Raw genomic sequence first — 23762 nt, 5'->3', positions numbered from 1 at the left:
TAGATATGAAGTACATGGAACCTGGCCACACGTACTTTGAAGCAGATTCCATGCACTCTACAATTGAGAGAGCACGTAAACACAAAAAGATTTACACGACTGAGGAATGGGGTGTACTTCTTGAGATGTCTAGGAAAAAACCCAAACCTTACAATGTTAAAATTCGAAAATATACTGTAATGACATTTATGATCTAACAAGCCTAGGCAAACTTGCCATCCAAAATAGGACAATCAATATCAAAAGAAAAACAGTTAATTGGTTGAAATTGAAATGGCTGAAGTTTGACAATTAATTGATTAAAATAAATTAAATTGATTGTAAATTAATCAGTAAATTAATTGATTACTGATTGATTGGTTATAAAATATAAATTCAAAATTATTTTTTAACTTTCATGCTAAAATAAATGTCATAATTATTCTGCAATGAATTGTGTAAAACTGGCAAACCAGCCCTTTGATCTCTGTTATAGATTTAATATTACGTTTTTTTTCTACTGTTTTAGTCACATGTTTTATTTTTACTAACAGGGTACTTGCTATTAATGATTAGTAATTGAAAGTGTCATATGGTAAAATAGAAGTCTTGTTTACGTTCAAAAAAGAACAGGAGTTATCCTAACTATTAATTTTAAACAATCTCTTTTTAGACACTTTGTGTTATGCACAGATGTTTTATGTCCGTGGTTCCAGGTTTTGCTTAGTGCACAAGAGTTACATGTCCGACTTCTTCCAAAATATAATTTAATTTCTCTCAAAGTAGACTAAATAACGGTAAACAACTACTTAAAACATAAAATATATTAAATAGGCATTCATATTTTACCCTAGTATATTAAGTACAATTAAGGATTTTAAAATAATGTTAGAAACAAAACTTCTTTTTGCATTTCTCGAAAGTTTGGTAAAATGGACATATCATACGTGTGTTTCTAACCATCGAATACTGTATTTGCCTACATTTTTTAGTCCTCGATGTTTTGATAATCATATTAGTTTTGTCTGCTGTCTTTAATGCTAAATTATTTGTTTGAAAATTTTTTATAGTATAGATATAGTTTCTGTAATATTTCAAAAGACTGTATTGATAAGGCACAACAATATTTCTAAAGTTTATAACAGCTGACTTAGTTTTGCTATTGATTTATTGTGAGTGAAGTAACTGAAGATGGAAGGATTTGTGATTTAATATGAAGAAGAGTGAAATTTAAAAAAATGTCCATTTAAATTTAATAATTAGTATTTTTGCAACTTCAAAATTGAAATTTAAAATAACAATTATAAATAAAAAGAAATGTAATTAAGAGAGCGATGAAGGTAAGTCGTATGTGAAAGTTTTATTCGAAGATTTGGTCAGTTTTTCTCATATCAGCCTACTCCTACACAAGATTTAAAATTAATCAAAACAAAAGTGCTGGTATCCACTACTTACCAGATTTAAAAGTCATAACTTAAACGTTTCTAATAAGGCCATAAAAGTTGAATTTTGTTTCTAAAAGCGTTGGTGGATGTGTAACTTATTATATGCAACAGATGTAAGATTAAAATGTTTCTATTTTGTGTCCTCTTCCCGTTGCAAAGCACGGGTACAACAGCTAGTAAGTGATAACTATTTAATTATGTATACTTGTCCCTTAAAAAATTTGAATACACACATAATAGATACATGAGATGATAAAAGTTATGTCTACAAGTGTCTATTTATTAATTTACCAATTTATATATTTTATTTCGTCTTAAAGGGTGGGCCACAGGCTCGTATGTAAATACATATATACTGTAGGTATGTATATAAATTTGAACGGGAGGTGTTTTTAGCGATCTCAACATGAAAAATTAAATCGATCACAGATCTTACCACAATATTTTTTTTTAGTTTTAGTAAAAAGTACATAGACATCATAGTTTATGTTACAAAAGGATATCATACAAACTCATTACAGGTCTTCAGTATAACCCACTATGATAGTGCAATGTTGTGCTACATAGCAACATAAACACGTTTACATGTTACATGGGTGTCTCGGAGGATCGCTCAGAGCAATATCAGATATTCATGTACACTGTACGTGAATATTCCGGTGTAGAAGACAAAGGTTGGTTTATTATTGCACTCGATAGAAATGAATACTACACGAATATCAGTTTATACATACAATGTTTGTAACTGTTTCGCATGATACTTAATGAAAGTTTGTTTTTCTTTAGTGATTCAAACTCAAACGAGATCCAACGCTTTTTTATTTTCAATCCAATATCAATTTGAACTGATGTAGATAACATGCAAACATGAAATCATTGCTTTCAGTTGAGGACTGTATTACGTTTCCTCTATTGTGTACACTGCAACGGAGTGTATATTTAATAATATTATTTTATATTATTACATCATATTCTCTAGCTCTGGATAAATATTGTTTTGAAAACATTTTCCTTGTTATTTGCTTTTATTACTTTGTTTATACTTCGAGACCAAATATTTAGCTATGTCCAGTTTCAATAAAAACTAATACTTTTTACCTTTCTATATCTAACAAACTGGTGCGTATATTTGTATAAAACACCTTGTGAACTCATTTTAAAGTGAATAACACTATAATAATGAATTGAAAAAATGATAAAATTTTTGAGTAATATATGATATTTTTTCTATGATATTCTCAACATTTTAAGTTAATATGTAAAATTCCAAACATTTTAAATATTAGCATTTCCAGAATTGTTCAAAAATAAACTTTCGTCTTAAAACACTGGATTATTTTACCAGATTCGATCTTTATTTTAATTTAATTTAAACTACCCTTATAGTTATTATTAAAAGTACAGATTAACGGGCTTTCCTAATTTTTCAGTACTCTAGGTTCGGGTCATATTCATATCTACAGCCAATTAGTTTACATTTTATCAAATTATTGTTTATTTTTGTATAAAGATTATCATCCAACAACTATTCTTTACATTTTTTACTAATTTGTAATCGATAGTTATCTTTCATAACTAGAGGAATTTAAGTCATAGATCAACCATATAATATTGAAATGTTTTTGTTCAAACTAAGCAATCTAACGAAGTAAAATCACAACTAAATCCAGACACTCAGTGCAAGTTTCAACACAAGTTTTACACTAATTCCACTCTTTCGTGACTGTAGAATATTTATGGCCAGGTTTGGAAGAGCTACCAGTAGAAAAACAATTAAGAGCCTCCAAGTCAGTCTTGGCTGGCAATTAGAGGAACTGATGAAGCCTAGTGACATTTGTCTGTTTTTCCACCTTTCCACATACTATGACATTTCTTTAGTCCGGAATCGTTATTCACATTCAGACTTGGCTAAGGTTGCGCAATCACTTAGATATACTTGGCAATCGTCGGTATTTGAACCCGAAACCTTGTAGACCTTGTGTCCCGCACTCTACCGCTGGAGCGCCTCCAAACAGCGTCCATGTTACATTGATCTGACGTGTAGGGGGCCGAGCTTGGCTCAGTGAAGATTGTTCCGTTACGAATATTAACTTAATTAAACTGCATACAATACAACATATTTTCAAGGTGGTGAAGCAATTCTGTAGACATGCAATTTTAAATCGTAGAACATACTATAACCAGTAAAAAAAGTGTCATGAAATGTGCTTTCAAACATTCTTGTTGTATTTATGAAATAATACACCCCCCCCCCCCACACACACACACACTATGCACACTAATAAACACAAAATTGTTTTACTGGACTCGGGGGTAAATTCAACCCCCAAGTGTGAGCAGGTATGAATAATACGGTAGATTAGAAGCAATCTAAACGACGGTTAGGCCAGACAGATTGGTTGAGGTGAGAGGGTAAATGGTACAGCCTGATATGATTATAGGGCTTTCCCATCCCTCATCGTGAACTGCCCCAGGGGTAAATACTTGTCATTCCACTTTCAAGATGATTACGGTTATCTTCGTCACTTAATATTGTAACACTGTATTCTTGAGGACATGCTAAATGTGGTTGACTAACGATTTAAATAATTACCAAATCGTGAAATTCTTAATTGAACCGAATACATTTTTAAATTGTTCGAATAAATTTATCTGGAGAAACCAGTTTGTGAAGCTTCATACCTATAAGGAAATACGTATATAGCTATGTAGCTTTACGTTATAAGTTTAAAAATCTCTCACTCTGAAAAAAATTGTTTAAGTGTTGCCTCTTAGTGGAATTGATTATAGTTATTTATTTCGAAAATGTTCCTTCCAGACAGAACAACTTATCGTGAGGTATACAACTTATATGCCTTCCATAACGAAATGTTACGCCATTTCGTATTTCCTAACAGAGCTACAACTATAGTAAAGAAATAATAGAATTAGGTAAAAAGTATTGGTTATACAGCATACAATGATTTGTTTGTTACTCGCTCATATTCTCCTATCATAACTATGCCTAGGTGTTTTGGAAAAGCAAACCTTTTAAAGTGAATGTTGGAATATGTGTAAATATACATTTATTGACCAGGACGTGAGCTGGTAACGTGGTAGAGCACAGTACTTCGCTCTTTGGGGTCATGGGTTCTAATCATGCCAATCACAAATTAGCTTTTATCTATTAGAAAGACCACGGTTTCAGAGCCAACTTTTGTTACACATTTACGTAACTCCCTCCAAAATGAATTCTTAGTATTACGATGCCTTAGAAGTTTAAGCAGAACTTGAGTAGAAAGTGGAGACGAAGACTGCTTGTATAACCAGACAAGTTGTCAAGCTTTTGACTGTTACAACTGAGCACGTCACGCAGGGTCATATTTTGATGTAAACATTGTTGTTGTTACAAGTGACTGCCATGGAATCTTACAAACAATCTGTTCTACCTCTCAAAACGGTTTATGGATCTTTTAAACAAAAGCCTCTTCTGTTGTTCTTGACGAGTTTAAAGTGTGTGATTGTGGATTAAGTTTTTTTAAATTATATAAAGCTACTCAATCTAAACAAAAAATTAATCTCTAGTCCAACCAAAACAAACCTGGGGTAAATTAACCTGCTTGAAATTAGCCTAATCTACACTAACCTAGCCTAAAACAACATAGCTATAGACTGCCTCGCCTCCCAATCTATATTTTGTTAAACCGTAATATTTGAAAGTCTTCCTCATACTTCAATTTTTTTAAAAAGTTAGTTTAGTACGACTTTTTGTATATCAGTGTGTTTAAAATATTTATTTTAGTTGGCTCTTAACGTGGTTCCTGATATAGTTTTTTATTTTACCAGCACTTATTCACACCACTATTGTTAATCCTGCACGTATTTACTTAACGCTTATTTGATACAATTCTTTTTAGTTTCCTCAGCAAATTTTACTTTACAATTCCTACGACCAATGCTTCTTTGGTGCAGTCGTTTCCTGTTACTTCCTATGGTCGTTAAATGACGATAACTTTACATTAGCTTAGAGTAGGATTAGGTTTTAGGTTGATTTAAGATTAACTATGCAAACCTGTTTGAATACTTGTCGCTTTTATTCAAACCAATGTCTAAAGGGTCGTTCAATGTAGTATCAAGATATCTTATTCAATTTACGATTGTGACTTCAATCACTTTATGAGTTACTTTTGACACAATTTTTCTATACAGCTCTTTAAGTTTCGGGGTAAAATGTTGCTTTACAATTCCTACAGCCGATGTTTGTCACATTTAACAGCTTTCCCCACAACAATTATCTCTCTTGAGGGTTGTAAAATGACAAACACAGACTCATCCCACGTCTCTGCTCCCTGATATACATCTAGACCTATCTCGTGAGTCCGTTGTTTAAAACAGCCTTTTATGACAGTTCATCTATGTTGACAAACAAATCAACTTTGTATTTGAAATATTTTGCAAATAAATCACAATGTTTTTCTATGCAACTGTTGACTCCGACATACATAGTAAAATTATATGATTATTATTTATCTAACTTTCTAATTTGCTATTTTTAGCGAATTTCCCTCTAGGGAAGTAGCTATTACCGTAGGTGGCACGGTAAGACCTAGACCCGGGACCGATTTACTTTTTCATTTTGATGTCCCCAGAGGCCAAAAACACTATTCGTTCAAATTTTTATATATGTGTATATATATATATATATATATATATATACGTCCGTGAACGCGATAACTTGAGTAATTTTTGTCCGATTTTGATGAAATTTGGTTTAAAGGTGTAAACGGGATAAACTTGAATGAGTTCGCGAACCAGCACGATCGGACCATGGGAACGGGGCTTTACGGGGGGTTTTATGGGGTAAAAATTGGTTTTTCTCACTTTTGACCCTCGAAACACAAAATTTCCCAATTTCTCTTTAGACCTTTTTAAAGAGCTTAAAAAAACAAATAATTTAGTATATAAAAGTATTTTTGTTCGATTATTAGTAACGGAGAAAATTAAAAAAATTGTAAATATAAAATTCCCATGATATTCTTATGGAGAATATTGTCAAATGTTGTAGTTTGCTTGTTTATGAATATATTTTGATCAAACTTGGCAAATTTATTTATTTTGTACTAAGCTATCAATATTTTACTCAAAAACACACTTTATTAGTTTCCTTGTAGCAGCAAACCTAGGTACTCGTTAAACCTAATGTTATTAAAATATATTTAACTGAAAATCAATTCAGACAAATGGAAATTCGCTTAGTCGGCAGGTTTGCTGCGGCGGGGGTATTATCTATTCATTTTCTATTACGCATGAGGGTATGTTTAAATTATCATATTAAATTCTAATCATGCTTCCTCAATTTTGTCGTTTGTAGATAACTCATTCATAAACGAGGTACTTTTATAAATATTTATACAATGAATTTGTGTCTAAGTTATTGTTCTTATTTGAAAGATAAATACTGATTTATTTTACAGATTATTCTGTGTACTGTACTCACATAACACCCCAAGTTAAAAAATAAACCAATTAATTAATCTATAGTGTCACATAACTAATAAAAATGAATGGGATTGCAATAAAAATAACTGTAATTTGTTCCGATCAGAAAGTAATCTTATTAGGTTACAGGAAATATTTCAGGGAATATTTTAATTTAATTGAATTTATAGATGATTTCATCTATCTACAATTTGTATATTTATTGTTCGAAAATTTAAATACATACAACCACAGATAAAGGAAACCTACCCTTTATCTGTGATACAACCCAAATTCAGCAGAGAAGGTTAGGTATATCACAAAAGGAATAATACGGAAGCAGAAGTAGGAAATATATTTTTAAGATTTTACCACGAATATTAGAACAGAAATTGGTATAGATCATAAATATAAAGAAATGACGTAACTGGCCCGAACCCTGTACTATTAATATGTAATATTAATATTATTATGATTTGGATAGTTTAATTTTAGCAATGTTACTTTGGGCCATCATTTGTTTATTTTGATCCATGCCCGTTTCAGTTCTAGTATTCGTGGTTTCTACTAGGCTAAATGAAATGCGTTTTCAATTACTATTTCGAATGTTTAACAACCATAGATATTGTTGCTCTGGTTTCTGGGGGGGGGGGGGGGTAATTTTGGGGGGGAGGGGCGTATCCTAGCAACGGAGTCAATATGTCTCAGAGATCTGCTCATTGTAATACATGGACACTGGTTGTATAAAGTTTAATCTATAAATCAACATTTTACCTGTAATAACTGGTCACATTAAATGTTAGTGGTGCCCACTTGAACCCTTGTCTATCAATCTTTTTCTGTGTTGTTATCCCTAAAGCTATTTCCGTTGTTCAAATATTGTTGTTGTGACATTTATTTAAATTTTTGCTAATAATATTTTTAAGAGATACACTTTGATTTTTTTTAGTAAAGTATACATTCGTGGCCAGATAAATTAAGTAATTCATCAAAATTATATTACTCCATGTCGTACGGTGATAATATTATTTGATAAATACTATCCAATTTCTTTCTCCTGTTCAAACCGTGGGAAAACGTCAAGGTAATTATCTAAGTAACAAATTAAGGACACCTTTGTCACTATTTTAGGTTTATCTAGTGTAACAAAGAATCTTAAATAATATAAATATCACTTCATAAAAATGTATATCTTACATAGTGCTACATGTTTCAAAAATAATTCTTACATGTATAAATATAAATGTAAATCTATAACTAAATTAATTTTAGATGTTACATACGTTCTACTTATAGCTGTATATCAATACAATTTAAGTCTATAATGGTTTATGAAATTTTATTTTGTGTGTTTCGAAGTTCATTATTTCGAAGGATAACTATTTAATTTTGAGATAAAATTGACTTTACCTACGCTAAGTGTTTTATTTGTTCCTAATACAGTTAGTTCTACGTGTTATTGGCAAATTAGTCAAATAAATATAGGTCTTAGTAAAGTGTTCATTACAGAGACAACACAATAAAGGTCAAATATGTAGTTAAATGGAATAATGTAATACGCATATATTATCTAAGACTGTTAAAGTTGTGACAATTTAATCGTCTTTGACTCCATCCCGTTGTAATAAGTTAACACGATATCCTCTTTGGTTAAACTTATCCTTTCCTTTGTTTGCATCGTACACTTCGTGGAAACCTAATTAGTTGGACGTTGTAGTGTGAAATGCTCTTTTAACAGGTGTTTCCAGCCATTGTTAACTAGAAATTTTAAATTACACTAAAAACCAGTTTGGTTTTTGTTTAGTAACTCTTGTGTGTAATGATGTTTAAAAATCTCTCTGGACAAATTTTTACAGGGTCTCCCTAAACAACCTCTACCGCTTTTGTGAGATTGTTCCTTGCATGGAGACAAACCGATTTTGCATTAACCACGGGTCTGCCATGGCTAGTTTTCCGTCTATCTGCTTGTATGTGTTTTAACAAGTTTCTTTAAAGCTTCTTATTGCGTAAACTTAATATCTTTTAAATTTGGTACAGACATGTAAAAATACGTTATTTGTATTTCCTTTCTCACACCAAGCTTTGTCACGAATTACTAATTTTAAAGAGTCTTAAAAACGTTTTAAAATAGTTTCAGCTTTGTTGATTGCAATTTGCAATGTTTTCGCCAACAAGCGATTACACAGATTTAGTTACCGTAGGAACTCCCGCCAAAATACAGAAGCAAAGTGGAAAACATCTGGTTTGTTTTCCCTCCAAATCGCGAACTTGAGGGAGAGGTGTAGATTGCGATGTGCAAGCCCTGATGTATTGATATTGTTTTGTCTCCGGGAAGAAAGAGTTTGGTTTGTATGTACTCGCTGTGTATACCACAGAGATTTCGTATCTCCGATATCTTTGTTGAACATTTACAATCTCGAATTAATTTGTGCAGCGAATGGTTTACAAAATATTGCGAACGCTTGTGATTAATTATTTACGAAGAAAGATTGGATTCGCCTTTTGTTTTAAAATGTGGAAACTTTGTTGTGGTGAGTTTTCTTTGGTTAGATTTATTTCGTTTACGTGTATTTTACCAGAAATTGCTGCTATATCAACGGAATAAATCTCAACATACATTCATTTCATAACTGTTACCTGTAAGAGATGTGTTTGAAACAATTTTAATGAAACTTGGTGAAAATACACGCGCTGAAGATTAGTTTCTACAATAAATCTTCCAAACAATGCGCGACGCTTTAAAAATAGTAAATTCTTTGTAAAAAGTGTTTTTTGTAATAAAAGACAGCTTAAATATACACATGGGTTTCATAATCATTAAAGTGTATTAATTTTGCACTAGGTTAATTATTGCACGCCAATTTAACAAGTAAATAGAGTTCCAATAGACCACTCTGAAGTTATGAAGTTAGTAAATGGAAAAAAACAAAGAAAAAAACAAAAACTTTGGAAAAGTTAATAGCTTAATACATGAATCATCGTAAACTATACAACATTTCAATAACATTCGAGGTTATTTAGTTAAGAATAATTTCCATCTGGGGCTATGCAACATAACCGTGAGAAGTGTTGAGGTTTTGAGCCCAGTTTAGTGGATGCACACCGAACCCTAACGCAAGGGACAATGATGAACGATGTTTGGTGAAATTTGCATCCGTATTCATCGCTCAAACCTTAATACACGTCGAGCTCCCCGCTACAGAAAACTGGGTCATAAGTCATCTATATTTGTATTTTATACTTTAATTTATTTATTCAGTCACTGAATGTAGGTTCTAGACCAAAAAGGTATACAAATTACTTCATGTCTAGCACTACATGGTTGCGGCGTTATCTACAATTTGTAAAATCTCTTCTATATTACTAGCCATAACAGTTTAGTACTATAGAATATGAGTATAACCACGGCTGCATTGGTTATACAACTACTTTTCGGTCTTACTATATTAAAACCTCATTTGTTCTTATATTTGTGTCATCTCTGCTTAGCTTATGATTGTAAGCAATTTTCATTCACAATTATACATCGGCAACTAAAGATAACTAGCTGTTACCCACGGGCTCCACCCCGTTTTACTACATTAGTATTAATAAAACTATTGATTGGTTAAGTTAAGATGAAATAAACAAAACAGAATACAGTAATGGTAATACAAACAAATAATAACAGCTGAGGTATTTTTAACATTAGGTAAATGGAAAGTTCCCTTTGGAAAGCAATTACGACCTTATAGGGCAATTTATGAAATAATGGATAATTTTGCGCAAGGTTTCTCGTCATGACGAACATATGGTTTATGGGGGTGTGACTTGTAGTTTTCTCAAAAGTTCATGGGTACTTTTGGCTTTATATATAGATAAAATAAACTTTAGTTACTTCTGCTCACGTGAAACGCTCATAAAAACAGCCAAACCACGGATAAGCGTAGAATCTGCAATGAAATTTGTCAATTTTAGGACCACAAAGCTGAGACTGTCAAACAAATGCAAATAAAGGCTTTGAAACAGTAATTTAGTGTTTGTGTGTGGGATGTCGGGCTACACATTCGGAACAGCTCACTTCGACTCACTTTGTATCCAAAAATAAATCTGTACAAATGTACAAATAAAAATGTTCTTATTAACAACTAAATACGATTTAGTAATTTTATAAAACTTTGTAAGTATCACATCATAATTTTTGAAATATGTTTAATGTATTGATAATGGTTTTCAGTGCACATCACAGTATGTGTGCATAGCTCTGTATAATGTAACCGTACTTATGCCATACATTTGTTACTAAGGAATATGTCGGCCTTAGTCACTAACAAGACTACAAGATCGCGCCACTCACCATACACTCATCTCCATTCATACTTGGCTTAAAATACCTACTTTGTATGGTCGCCATTTCAAAGAAAAGTATTAAAAAAGTATTGTTACACAATATAGCTTACTAACTATCTTATCTAGCTCAGTTTACATTTTTTTGTAAATACGCTACGCATCTTAATGGAATAGGAAAAAGATACCAAACAATACTTTTATCTAAAGAGAAGAAAACTAAGAGGAAAAGAGCTGAGAAACGATTACAAAACCCTTTTCTGACAGAATTTCCAATACAATAACTCGGGTGGTTGGCCACGAGCGTCAGAAACACAAATATCGCTTAAATGATACGTTCAGTAGCTGCAATATGTTGTTGATACATTCTATATTTCTATACGATACGTTCAGTAGCTACAATATGTTGTTGATACATTCTATACGATACGTTCAGTAGCTGCAATATGTTGTTGATACATTCTATACGATATGTCAGTATCAGCAATATGTTGTTGATACATTCTATACGATACGTTCAATAACTACAATATGTTGTTGATACATTCTATACGATACGTTCAGTAGCTGCAATATGTTGTTGATACATTCCTTACGATACGTTCAATAACTACAATATGTTGTTGATACATTCTATACGATACGTTCAGTAGCTGCAATATGTTGTTGATACATTCTATACGATACGTTCAGTAGTTGCAATATGTTGTTGATACATTCTATACAATACGTTCAGTAGCTGCAATATGCTGTTGATACATTCTATATGATACGTTCAATAACTACAACATGTTGTTGATACATTCGCTACGATACGTTCAGTAGCAGCTATATGTTTTGATACATTCCATACGATACGTTCAATAACTACAATATGTTGTTGAAACATTCCATACGATACGTTCAATAACTACATTATGTTGTTGAAACATTCCATACGATACGTTCAGTAGCTGCAATATGTTGTTGATATAGTTTTAACAATATGATCAATAGTTGATATATATTTTATACCATAGATTCATTGGTTGCAAAAGGTTTAAGACTCAAATTAATTTTGTTTGATAAATTGATATGTTTTAAATTGTTTATTTCTCTCTAGATAAAAAATTGACATCTTTTTTTGCATAGAATATTAGTTTCTTACAAATATTAGGAACATGAAATAACCGTGAGTATAAAATATCAATCGGCTTTACACTCTTGAGTAAGTTAGACGAAAGGGTGAATCTTCGCATCTTAACTAACAAAAGACTCATGTAAAATATTCTCATCATAACAAAATATTCAAGTCCTGCCACTTCCTCGAACAAATCTTCCAACTTAATTACGTCATAGACAACTGAACAGCTGACAAAGACGTCGGTTGCCATGGTTACCGTGAGGTCACAACTGAGCGACATTGATGCGTCATCGCTACAAATTGTTCTTATCATCTCACTTTATTACGTGAAGGTCGAATTCATTTCGTATCGTTTGACTTTATTATTTACGTTATGTAAAATTTATTACGTTTCGGGCTTAGACAATTTCAAACACTTTTATAAACTTTAGGAAACTAGAATTTTGTTTATTCTCGACGTTACCATTATCATTTGGTGATGGTTCATTGTGAAGTTTTGTATTACAATCCTTATCCACTCGAAAACCGCAGAAAAGGGGTTCCGAATAATTCCTCGTCAAGAGCTGACTCTGACTGATTAATCTCCGTTCATCTAGTTCTCTTTAACAAATCTTAGACTCTTTTGTGAGTTTTTCATTCTTTGTAAACTAAATCGTGTCCCATTGTGTTCTTCCACTCATTCCTTGATTTTATTCTTTATCATACTTTTTGTTGTATCTTTTCTCTTGTCTTTTCTCTCTTTGTTTGTTACATGCCATTCATTCATTTGACTTTGCTACTTCAAAATTGGTCTTGTGGTAGTAAAAATATATTTACAATGATTGTACGTTTCAATCGAATTTGTATTCACTTCCTCTTTACATAAATAAAAAAGGGATCTGTTTTTCATTTAATTTTGAATTAACATTGATAAATACAGTGTATAAGTTAATAAAGCATCCCTACAACTCTATGAAATATTTAATATGGATTTTTTTTCAAAATTTAAGCAAATATAAATATTACTATTTATCAGCTACTCTTGGCATCACCATAGGTTTTACGTATGTTTTGGCTCTTTCTTGACACTTTGTGCTATTAAAAATGTTCAAGTCGCTGACCTATTTAATTTTTAAGCTTCAGAATTTTAATGTAAACTATTTTAGTATGGTTATATTGATATACAAGATATTTTAAATATCTTAACCAATGGTAGTCTATTTGGCCCCAGAGAACATCAAAGCTTAAAGTAAATGGTCCCGGGTCTTGGTACTGTAGCACTAAATAACACTTCTTATTTCATAATCGGAAATTGTATCGAACGGAAAAATGCATGAAACCCTTTAAACATCAATTATATCATTTACCACGCTAGGGAACGTCTTGATGATACGTAATGTGCGTTGACAGAATAATGTAACGACATTCTGGCTCTATCACCAACACCTAACATCTGCACAGACTTGATACTATCTACATCACTACATCAACACATCTACATCGTCTACATTAACACACGTTCTCTCTCTTCATCTTCTATGTTACTAATGTCCCTCTTTGCCTTTGCCGCTGTTCAACAAGTAAATCTCCCCAAGTAACGTATATTTTTGATGTTAGTTAATTTAATAATTTAGTACGTGTTTTGGCTCTGTAATTTAGTATCCCATTATGTACATAATCATTATCATTTAATTAGTATATGTATCATGTATTGTAGTAATTGTTAAAATATTCGAAAATTTTTACATAGTGAGTTGAACATTTATGTTCTCCAGCCACAAATACATGCAAAATACTAACCGTTGTATTAACAATTGTGTGTGTGTAAGGAAATTAACTAGGTTGGTTATTCAAAGAATTTCAGAATGAAAAGAAATTGATTTTTTATGTAAACAAATTGTAGTTAGAAAATATATAAACGTTACCATTAATGGCAACAAGAAATAAAATAGTTTGAACAAAATAAGCCAATAAGTCAACTATTAGAAAAGCTTTTTGAAGAAAATCTTTATAATTTATCCCACGCGCATAGATGATACAAAATACACCTTTTGCACCCTATTGGCTTTAGTAGCTGTATTATGTTCTATCCAAAAGGTTTACAACAAAAGGGATACAGTGGGAACCATCAAAATATTTTTATGGTGGCAACACATTATTTTTGAACGGACAGAAAGATATCAGAGATAGAGAATTAAGGACAAAGCTTTGGGTCTACGAATTAATCAAGGTTCCGTTAAACATCGTTCAATTGATCCATTGTTGTATGATAGAACAATAGAACAATAGACGTAGAACAAGGTACAGTACTATGTTTCATGTGTATGCATGTTTAAACAAACTTTTATTGACACCATAAAACAAAAACAGTGACCTTGGACGTATGTTTAACATAAAAACGTAGTGATCTTGGACGTAAATTTTACCTCGAAAACGAAGTGATTTAATACGTAAGTTTGACCCCGAAAACGTAGTAATCGTAGACGTAAGTTTTAGCAGGATATCGTAGTGATCTTTGACGCAAGTTTTTCAAAGAAAACTAGTGATCTAGAACTTAAGTTTAAACCACAAAAACCGCACGAACTAATTCCCTACATGACTCAACTCAACCCAACAAAAGAAAACTATTCGTTAAAGTATACACAATTTACATAAATACATCTACGGTTCTTGAACTTAAAGGTGACTTTTCTTGATTTTTTTTTAAGTCCTGACTTGTTCTTTCGTTAGATAAATTGATTAGTGTTGTACAAAAGGATCCAACTTGATGAAGCTTATTGAAGAAACTTTCAGACAAAATTTTATTTAATCAAAATCGCTCACTTGTGTATTGTCTTTCCATCAATTAACTAGTTAAATCTGCACCCAGGTCTTTTAAGCTATTGTAAAAAAATGTGTACTTCCAAAAGTTTATAAAAATGATCGATGGATCTGGATTTTAATTTCATCTCTGATATGATCGTAAAGGCTACTACACTACGAGTTAATGTATTTGCAAACTAATTTGCAATTAATTTTTTGCTTAATCTTAAATGATAACGTCAAAACTTAAAATTATAAAACCCTTCATTCTTTTCATGGATTGAAATGCGTTCCACACAAGCTTCACAGTATATTTACTCAATTAAAAATTATTTGTGTGGCCTACTGAATATATTTAAAAGAAGTTAGTGGAATAATTTCACGTGCTTTCACCCCAATAATATAGTATTCATATTTACCAATTTTTATTTGCTTTTAGATATACTCAAAAAGGAAGAATCTGAAATATATCCACGTTTTCAGACATATTTGAATGTTTTCAACAACACAACTATGTCTTGCAACAGAAACCATTCCTTAATCAAGGTACAACAGAATAAATTCTTGCAAGGTCAAGTCAAAATGCGAACTTGAACTCTTGTATTTCTGGGCCAGTGTCACCCGGGCTGTATCGATGCGTTGCCATGGCAACCTCAGCGCATCTTCCCAGCCTGGTAACGTACGCCACAACCATTTGTATCATTTACTCCACTGTGGCTCGTACTATTTACAACACTCCATCAAATTTCCCTCATTAAGTGTGGTCATAACTTGAATAATAGTTAAATTGCTACGATATCTTGTAGAGTTGTAGACAAGAGTCGTGTCCACCCCAATTATACTCTGAGAAAAAAGTTCCAAGATGATTAAATGTTTTACCTAACCCGCCATGTTAAACTTCCCTATCCCAAGCGTGATGTATACAACTTCCTTACTTCTCGAGTGATGTAAAGTTGAAAAAAACTCACTCGGTGATGTAATGAAACCCATTTAAATAACATTGAGTGGATAACTTAAAAAAATATACCTCTATGGAGCCAACGACGTTCAACGCTAGAAATCAGCTGTGTTTGAATTTTATTGTTATGCTTTGAAGAATTTTCCTAACTTAGCTTTTGTTTGTAAATGAACGTTACTGTTAGAAGATGAGTGAAATTGATAATGAAGCATATTGCTCGTAACCTCCTGAATATTGTCGGGTCAGGTAAAATCTTGGACGTTACACGTTACGCAAGAGCGTGTTTACATCACTTCGGTGAATTATGCAACTCGCCTTCGCTCGTTGCACAACATTCACCTGCGTGATGTAAAAACGCTCTTACTACACTTGTAATGTAAATAGCTATTACAAAATAGTAAAGATAGAGAACTATGAAATTTGGAACAATTTTATTGGGTATGAAAATCGTTTTCAATAGACTTGCCAACACAAGTATGTTTTATCTATCGGTAAATTCTTAATGTAACCAAGATAAAAAATGCATTTTTAACTATATTCTTATTTAATAAAAGTTCTGTATTGGTAGAATGCAATGTCGCACAGCTGAACTTAAACTGGTATTCGAGCCAAATGGCACTCGTCCAAAGAATTTTCGAATTTTTAAATATTTTTATCAAAAACATGGTGATAACTGAAAATTCAAGAAATCATTGGACGGCTTGTAACTTATAACTATTTTGTGGCCTTAAGACAATCCCTAACAGTAGTAAAAATTAAACAATTTGTGTTCGAGCAAAAATCTTTTAGGGGTGACAACGAGGTTACATAGAATGTCGTGTTAAGGGATATTCAATCTGGGCACTTACTATAAACTGATGTGTCAGAGAGAGCGGGGGGAGAGAGAGAGATGTAGGGGGGGGGGGGTTGATAGGGATCAGGACTGTCATCTCCTTGTCAAATGCTTGTCGCAACATTTATTGAAGCCGCTGTCTTCTTACGGGTTCTTTCTACGACGTTGAGTAATATTTACGCTTTGATTTTAGTTACTTAACAAAATATTTATTAAGAAATAAAGTTTACTGTGACGATGCTCGAAAGTGGAGAAAACAAGTGCAAAATCCCGAAATTATGTAAAATTGATGAAGCAACACTCTTTGAAAATTTGTCCTTGTGCGCATCTCTTCAGATTGCACTTTTTCAGTCACATAATTTGTCATACCAAGTCTTACAAATGATAAATAATTATGCTAGGTATACAGTTTATAAGTTGAATATAAGGAAAGTAAATAAAAGAAACGTCTTATAACACTTAAAACATATATTTACGCTTATACTGTTACTCACAAGACGGTAAATATACAAAAAAAGTAGTAAGTGGTAAGTATTAAGTAAGTAAGTAGTAAAGTGGTAAGTGGTAAATGGTTACCGACACTTACTAGGTACCTTTTCTGTATATTTACCGTCTTGTGAGTAACAGTATAAACGTAAATACATGTTTTAAGTGTTATAAGACGTTTCTTTTATTTACTTTCTGTAAATTTAATAACACGTACAATGCGGATCAAGAAGTTATTAAGTTGGGTATAGAATAGTGCCCCAGAGCCTGGCATTTCACTTTTGTTCCTTGTGATATTTAATATACCAGAGTGTGCGGGTTCTCTAACGTGAAATACTTAGTAAACTATTTCCTCCGAATCTCCCTTGTTGAAGTAAATTAGCTGATTTTATTTTTAATCATTCCCCGCAAAAAGAAGCTATATTAACTGTAAGAGCAATAGTAAATCTGCAATATTTTAAAATCTAGACAGATGTAAAGAATAATCAAAAACACTTCCCTTATTAGTAATATTTTTTACCTTAGCAATCTGTGATTACAATACCTTCCCTAGTAATGGAAGTCGAAACCGCATTGACAGTAAAATTATAAATACAGGAACTTTGTAAAAATAAAATTTCAATCAGAGGAATTGCTATTGGCATTAGGTACTTAAATGCAATTCAATTATTGTATTATTTGCTCGGTGCTGACAGTCCTCTTCGAATTGAATAAACAAATATAATCCAGCAAACGAAATCTGTTTTTGAACAAGTCCACTTCCAGGCAATGAATTAATAATCAACCAATCGACAGTCCTGCATATTCAATGAATTGCACAATTAATATGTGATAAGCTGTTAATGAATTAATACAGGTCAAAGATTTTCATAGTTGTAAATTTGTATTGTTTAATTTTAGTTGAAAATATTTGTAAAAATAATTATCTATAATTATCTATAGCTTACAGATCAGATTCATTGTACAAAACGTTTGAAATTACTCCTTAAGTTTACTTATATAGCTAAGACTATGTGTAAATAAAACTATTCCAAAACTATAAGGCTATAAATAAATTACCCTTCATTTTGAAACTGTATAATCATCTACCTAATGATTTGATCTAGTTAACTTTATCTTTAAACATTCAAGTTTTGAATTGATAAGAGTCATCAACCTCTGGAATATTTCGACTGTTTCGAGGCGATTTCGTTTTACAGCATTTTCGGTGTTATTGGGATAAATCATAAATCCGAAAACATAAAATCGAACAACACTACTTTACATAAACGTAAAACTGAATGCAGCTTTAGATTGCACTCTTTGTTGACCTCTCTTTTGTTCTGGGGTATTGAACTTTTCTAACTCTTATATTATTTATTAAACAGATTTTGAATATAAATTACTTCTGTATGATTTTTCGGAATAAACAAATATTAAAATTCGTTGTCTGCTTTGAAATTGTCATGGCATGCAGGGTAAGTAAGGTTCGGATAGTAATTTTTTCGTTGCATGTTTGTATTTTGATTATGAGTTAAATATATATATTTATTAAATTAATAATTTGAATAAACTAAACCACCTGACATTTTAAACAGTTGAATTTTTACCAGTAAATTTTGATATTGAAGAAATATTTTCGATAGACTAAAAATCGTATCCTCAATAAAACTATGCAAGAGTTTGTCCTCACATAAACAAACAAATAAACAAATTGAAACCTATTTGTTATTGTTATTAGTTTTTTTGTTCAGTTTTCACCGAGGACTGCATCACTTTATCACTATGTAAACATTACGTTATCAGCTGTAGCGTTATTGATTGGACTAAAGCTAATCTTGGGTACGAAAATGAAAATTATATTGATAGTTTTATAAATAACCTCAACATTCTGCTGCAGTAACTTTTGATTGTGTGTGAGACTTTGCTCCTCACTGGACAATTCAGGGACATTTTTTATTTGTTTTTGTTTGAAATTTGTTCGAGTTTTCTCGGACGTGCTGGTCATCAAGGTGTTGGTTTAACATGATGTGGTAAGTAATAAAACTGTGGTAAAAACACTTAAGTCATTGTGTCACTTATTATCTTTATTAGAGGTGCTCTAAGGAACATTTGGGGTGAGTTGGTGTAGTGATATATCCAAGGGCTTCGGCCCTCAAGGTCCCATGAACAAATCGCGCCAATCCCCAATGTATTTTTTTTTAATTGATAATGCCGCAACTTTCCAGGCCTAGTATTTTGAAAAAGGTCCCGTGCTACAGCCTTGGGTTCTAGAATGTTAAGGTGGGACGTAAAAAACTCTCAGAAACATGTGGTCTTTCATTTCGTAGTTAAATTTAATGTTTACCATTATATACAGTATGAACAACGTTTGGAGTAGTTAAAACGAGTTCACAGCCACTGAAACAGTTTTCACACCTCGGTGACAACTACGTTAGCGTTGATCAGCTGTCTCCTCCCATTGTTGCTGCCAGAAAACAGCTGATTTGCCAGTAGTGTTTCTAGTGGGTGTGGTGTCAACACTGAGCTATATTACATCTGGAGGTAGCATTAGTTAGAGATTGAAAACACCAAACGTGTCATTGGTTAGGTTGGTAAGGTGGTATGGTAGTGTACAATACAGAGTTATACCTCTTTCAGTTTTGCCAAAAGCTCTAGTTGAAGCCCTTTTTTTGTCAGTGTTCAAGTAAAATCTATTGTTTGTAAAGTTAACACATGCATAAATCTGTTTTAGGTTAAGAATGTAACATAGAACTTTACACAAGGTGCCTAAAATTTTAAGACTTTTTTGTGATGATGGCAGGCTTGCCTGAATGGGAAAGATCCATACTGGCACAAAAAACACACAACTTTACACTGCACATAAAACAATAGAATAAGTAACTGTTTTTGACAGAAATTCAACCAAGCAACTCTTACCTGACCCAATTGAAAATGCTGACAGTGAAATATTTTAACGTTTTGTGTATATAGTGTAAAGTTTCTTGTTTCCTGTGCCAGTTTGGACTCTTTCCAATTCAGGTAAGTCTTCCATCCTGACAAAAAGTCTTAAAAGTACACATAAATCAATGTTTCTTAACATAAATCTTTGGGTTTTACTTTTTTCATATTTTTCCACTTCATCAAATTCCATACCACAAAATCCATACTACAAAATGGCCACCAGCGACACGAAATATCCAAGAAGCTATCTCCAGATCTTCATCATCGCTCTGTGATGTAAACTACTTTAGTGTTGTTTAGTGATCAGCTGTTTCAACACATTGTTGCTGTAATCAAACAGCTGATGTCGGTGGTGTGTCCAGTGTGTGGTGACAAATGCGGTTTTCTCCCCTCAAGGGCCTGCTATAAACCACAGGCAGCCATTATGGTACTGCTCCAGTTTTTGTTATACTTTCGTGTTCTTGTTACCTTATTGTGCCAAAAATAATACGTTTACAATTCTGTCATTGCTTAGTTTATTTGTGTATTTATTCAAATTACTACAGATTTATTTCACAGAGTTATTGCAAAAAATGATTATGTTGTAGCGAATAATGTTGCCTTTCCACTAAAGTAATGTTTTAACATAGATAAAACATACTCCCTTAGTAGATTTCTCACCCTAATGGAACAGCTGAAGACAATTTTATTGTTAGTTCTGTACGGTTTATGTAGAGGTCGTGTTTTGTTTACAATTTGTTTCCCGTTAATACAGTCATTTAGAACCTCGTTTAACCAAATAATACGATGTATTCATAAACAATAAATTGTCCCCTAGTTATTTAACCATACAGTAAAGCGTAAATCAAGAAATTAGTCCTAAAATAATAGAAACAAAATTTCGTCGACACTAGCGCCCAGTGTGGCGTACATGAACTAGACATGAAAAACGAGCCTTAAAATTTACAATGGGATGAGAAGTCTAATGGTTTTAATTTACTGTGTTTAATACCCCTGCACAATAATCTTGTAAATAGTCAACATTAGAAAAGATTGCATCGCGAAACAATTACTTTATTAATACAATCGTTATTTCACCAAGTTTTTATATGAAGCTATACATGGACGGTGGATCCTTGAAAAGTGTTTTTCAGTATACCAGTAAACTAAACTAACCAGTTTTCGGTATACCAGTAAACTAAACTAACCAGTTTTCAGTATACCAGTATTTTGACCTTTTAAACTATTTAACTTAACTTTAATTCTAAATTTGAAAACTGCAAAGAAATATTTATATTTTATATTTGATTTATTTATTGTTAAACACAGCTTATTTCTCTGATTGCTACGATCGGTAATTTGGTACGAATATTACCTGATTAATTCATTGTGGGGTGGTTCTTCCCATGCTGATAAAGTCTTTACCGTCCAAAAAGGGCAGTGCATATCTTCAATGGCTTACCACTCAATTATTGCAGAGGGTCTTCCGGGAGAACAACATTTTAACTTTGCCTTCTATATTAATCTACAGAGCAATAATGTCTGCAGTAAATCATCTGAAGGATATTCCATCGGTTGGTCAATCTCATAGATACCCCACTAGGCATGGAGGAGATCTTCGTACTCCATGTTCGTCTTGACCCTCTCTGAAAGGAATGCAAATAAGCTTCCTGAAGAAGTAAAGCAGTGCAGTTCAAGGTTGGGTTTTAAAGGTTTTGGGAAACAGCTGAAAACTTATTTGGTGGAAGGCGAGTTTTATAGTATTGAAGAAGAATTCCTGTCTGCCTGATCTTATTAAACATGGCATTATTATTTATTTGTTTAGATCTTGTTTAGAATAAAATAAATTTAACTAATTATTTTGTTTTGTTTTCAAAGCTAAAGCTTACTAGACTACTCCATATACTGTATTTGACGATTGAGATGTGCATTGTATTATTTGTACCTAACTCTTGAATAAAATAGTCTATGTCTATGACTCTATTCACTGTAGTATTATGTTATTAATTGTTTGTTGATGTTGACAGATGGAGGGGCTGGTACGGGCAATGCAGGATCCAGAGACGGGGGTGCCAGTCCGCAGCCAGAAGCTCTTCCTTACCTCAATACCCTCCGCGTTCATGGGTAAGATACCTTACAATCACTGAACAAATGTTAAAATGTTGCGGTCTTATGAGAATATGGCAGCCATGGAAACTTAGTAGTTGATGTAGATTAGGTTAAGTTTTAAGGAAGGTTGGGAAGGGACTCTATAGGCTGTATGATGGAACCTGGCTACCTGAGAACTGACCCGAGCAATGACAGTCTCCAGCAATGACTAGCAGACGGTGGTCAGGAGACAGGTTCCACCATACGGACTATAGGTCCAGACACGTCAACCACGGATTATTGTACACGATTAATAGGAAGATGTGCATTTTAGGTTAGGTTAGGTTGGAGGAAATGCAAGTGAAACATACATGTTTCACTTGCATTTACACACATTTTAATGTGTTACTCTTTCTCACTTACACCACCTTCATTAGGGCAAATTTTTACATCGGCAGAAAAACCCCCATTCCCTCTTCTTGAAACCCCCCTAATGAACCCCCTGAAATAACACGTTGAGTTAAAAGGACTAATTTCTCGTGCTTCACAAATTAACCAGTCACTATAATGTTTACATAAAGTGTGACTTATGACTAAAAACACTTAAGACTATAAAGAAATTATGACTATGGTATATAGGCAATGGTAGTTGTCAACTTGAGTTTACTACGATTTTAATATCAGGTTTATAACCTAGCAAGTTTTAAAGGTTAGTATCCATTTTTTTATGTGATTATTAGCGGAAAAGCCTGTTGAATGTTTTGTTTAGGTTTTTATACATGTGGTTTCCATCAGAAGCTGCTAATGACATAACGAAACTTCAAGATTATCGAGATGGACCGGTTATTAAGACGGAGTTGAAATCGAATGCTGGAATAGTTCTTATATTTAGTTGTAAAAGTCAGTCTGTTATAAGTTGCGACTTTAGTGGAGTTTTACTTAAATTCTCTGAAGTCTAGCGCGTAATCAAAAAACTTTTACGCTCCTGGGCCCCAACAGAATCTAAAACATTTTACGTCGTCTCTTTTGTTGTTTCGTCTTTGTTTTAAATTAATCAGAGTCCGAGCTTTGCTGTCTAAATATAAAAAATTTTATGAAGATGCAAATAATTTATTTTACACATGAAATGCACTTCTCCGTTTTATATTGATTTTCAAGCAGAACGATTTAGATTTGCCTAACTGAACAACTTCGTTTTGTAAAACATATAAAATGTTGAAATAAAATAAATGCTTTAGGTTTCCTTGAACCGAAGAACATTTTTCTTTTACACAAGTTTGTTAAGTTGATTAAACATATTTAACTTACACCTACTACTTTAAAACCTGTTTATTTACCAGTGGTTGCAGGCAATGAAGCAGTATCTTTGCAATGAAATAGACTACA

General features: G+C 32.5%; 1 protein-coding gene across 5 annotated transcripts in view; it reads left to right on the top strand.

The window, feature by feature from the left end:
• Positions 1-23762, top strand: part of LOC128992122 (regulator of G-protein signaling 7-like) — a 119271-nt gene that overhangs the window by 51974 nt on the left and 43535 nt on the right. For all 5 annotated transcript variants that reach the window (XR_008490697.1, XM_054415568.1, XM_054415577.1 and 2 more), the window contains one exon: positions 22316-22412. Coding sequence is in view for 4 of the 5 variants with exons in the window: in XM_054415568.1 (XP_054271543.1) it covers positions 22316-22412 (97 nt within the window). In the remaining variant the exon portion in view is untranslated. The remainder of the gene's footprint in view (positions 1-22315; positions 22413-23762) is intronic.

This window comes from Macrosteles quadrilineatus, unplaced genomic scaffold (assembly GCF_028750875.1).
Source record: "Macrosteles quadrilineatus isolate MER2022 unplaced genomic scaffold, UCM_ALF_1.0 Scaffold_1__1_contigs__length_201487025, whole genome shotgun sequence".
Lineage (NCBI taxonomy): Eukaryota > Metazoa > Arthropoda > Insecta > Hemiptera > Cicadellidae > Macrosteles > Macrosteles quadrilineatus.
Note: the sequence above shows the minus strand (reverse complement) of the source record. Positions and strands in the feature narration are given on the sequence as shown.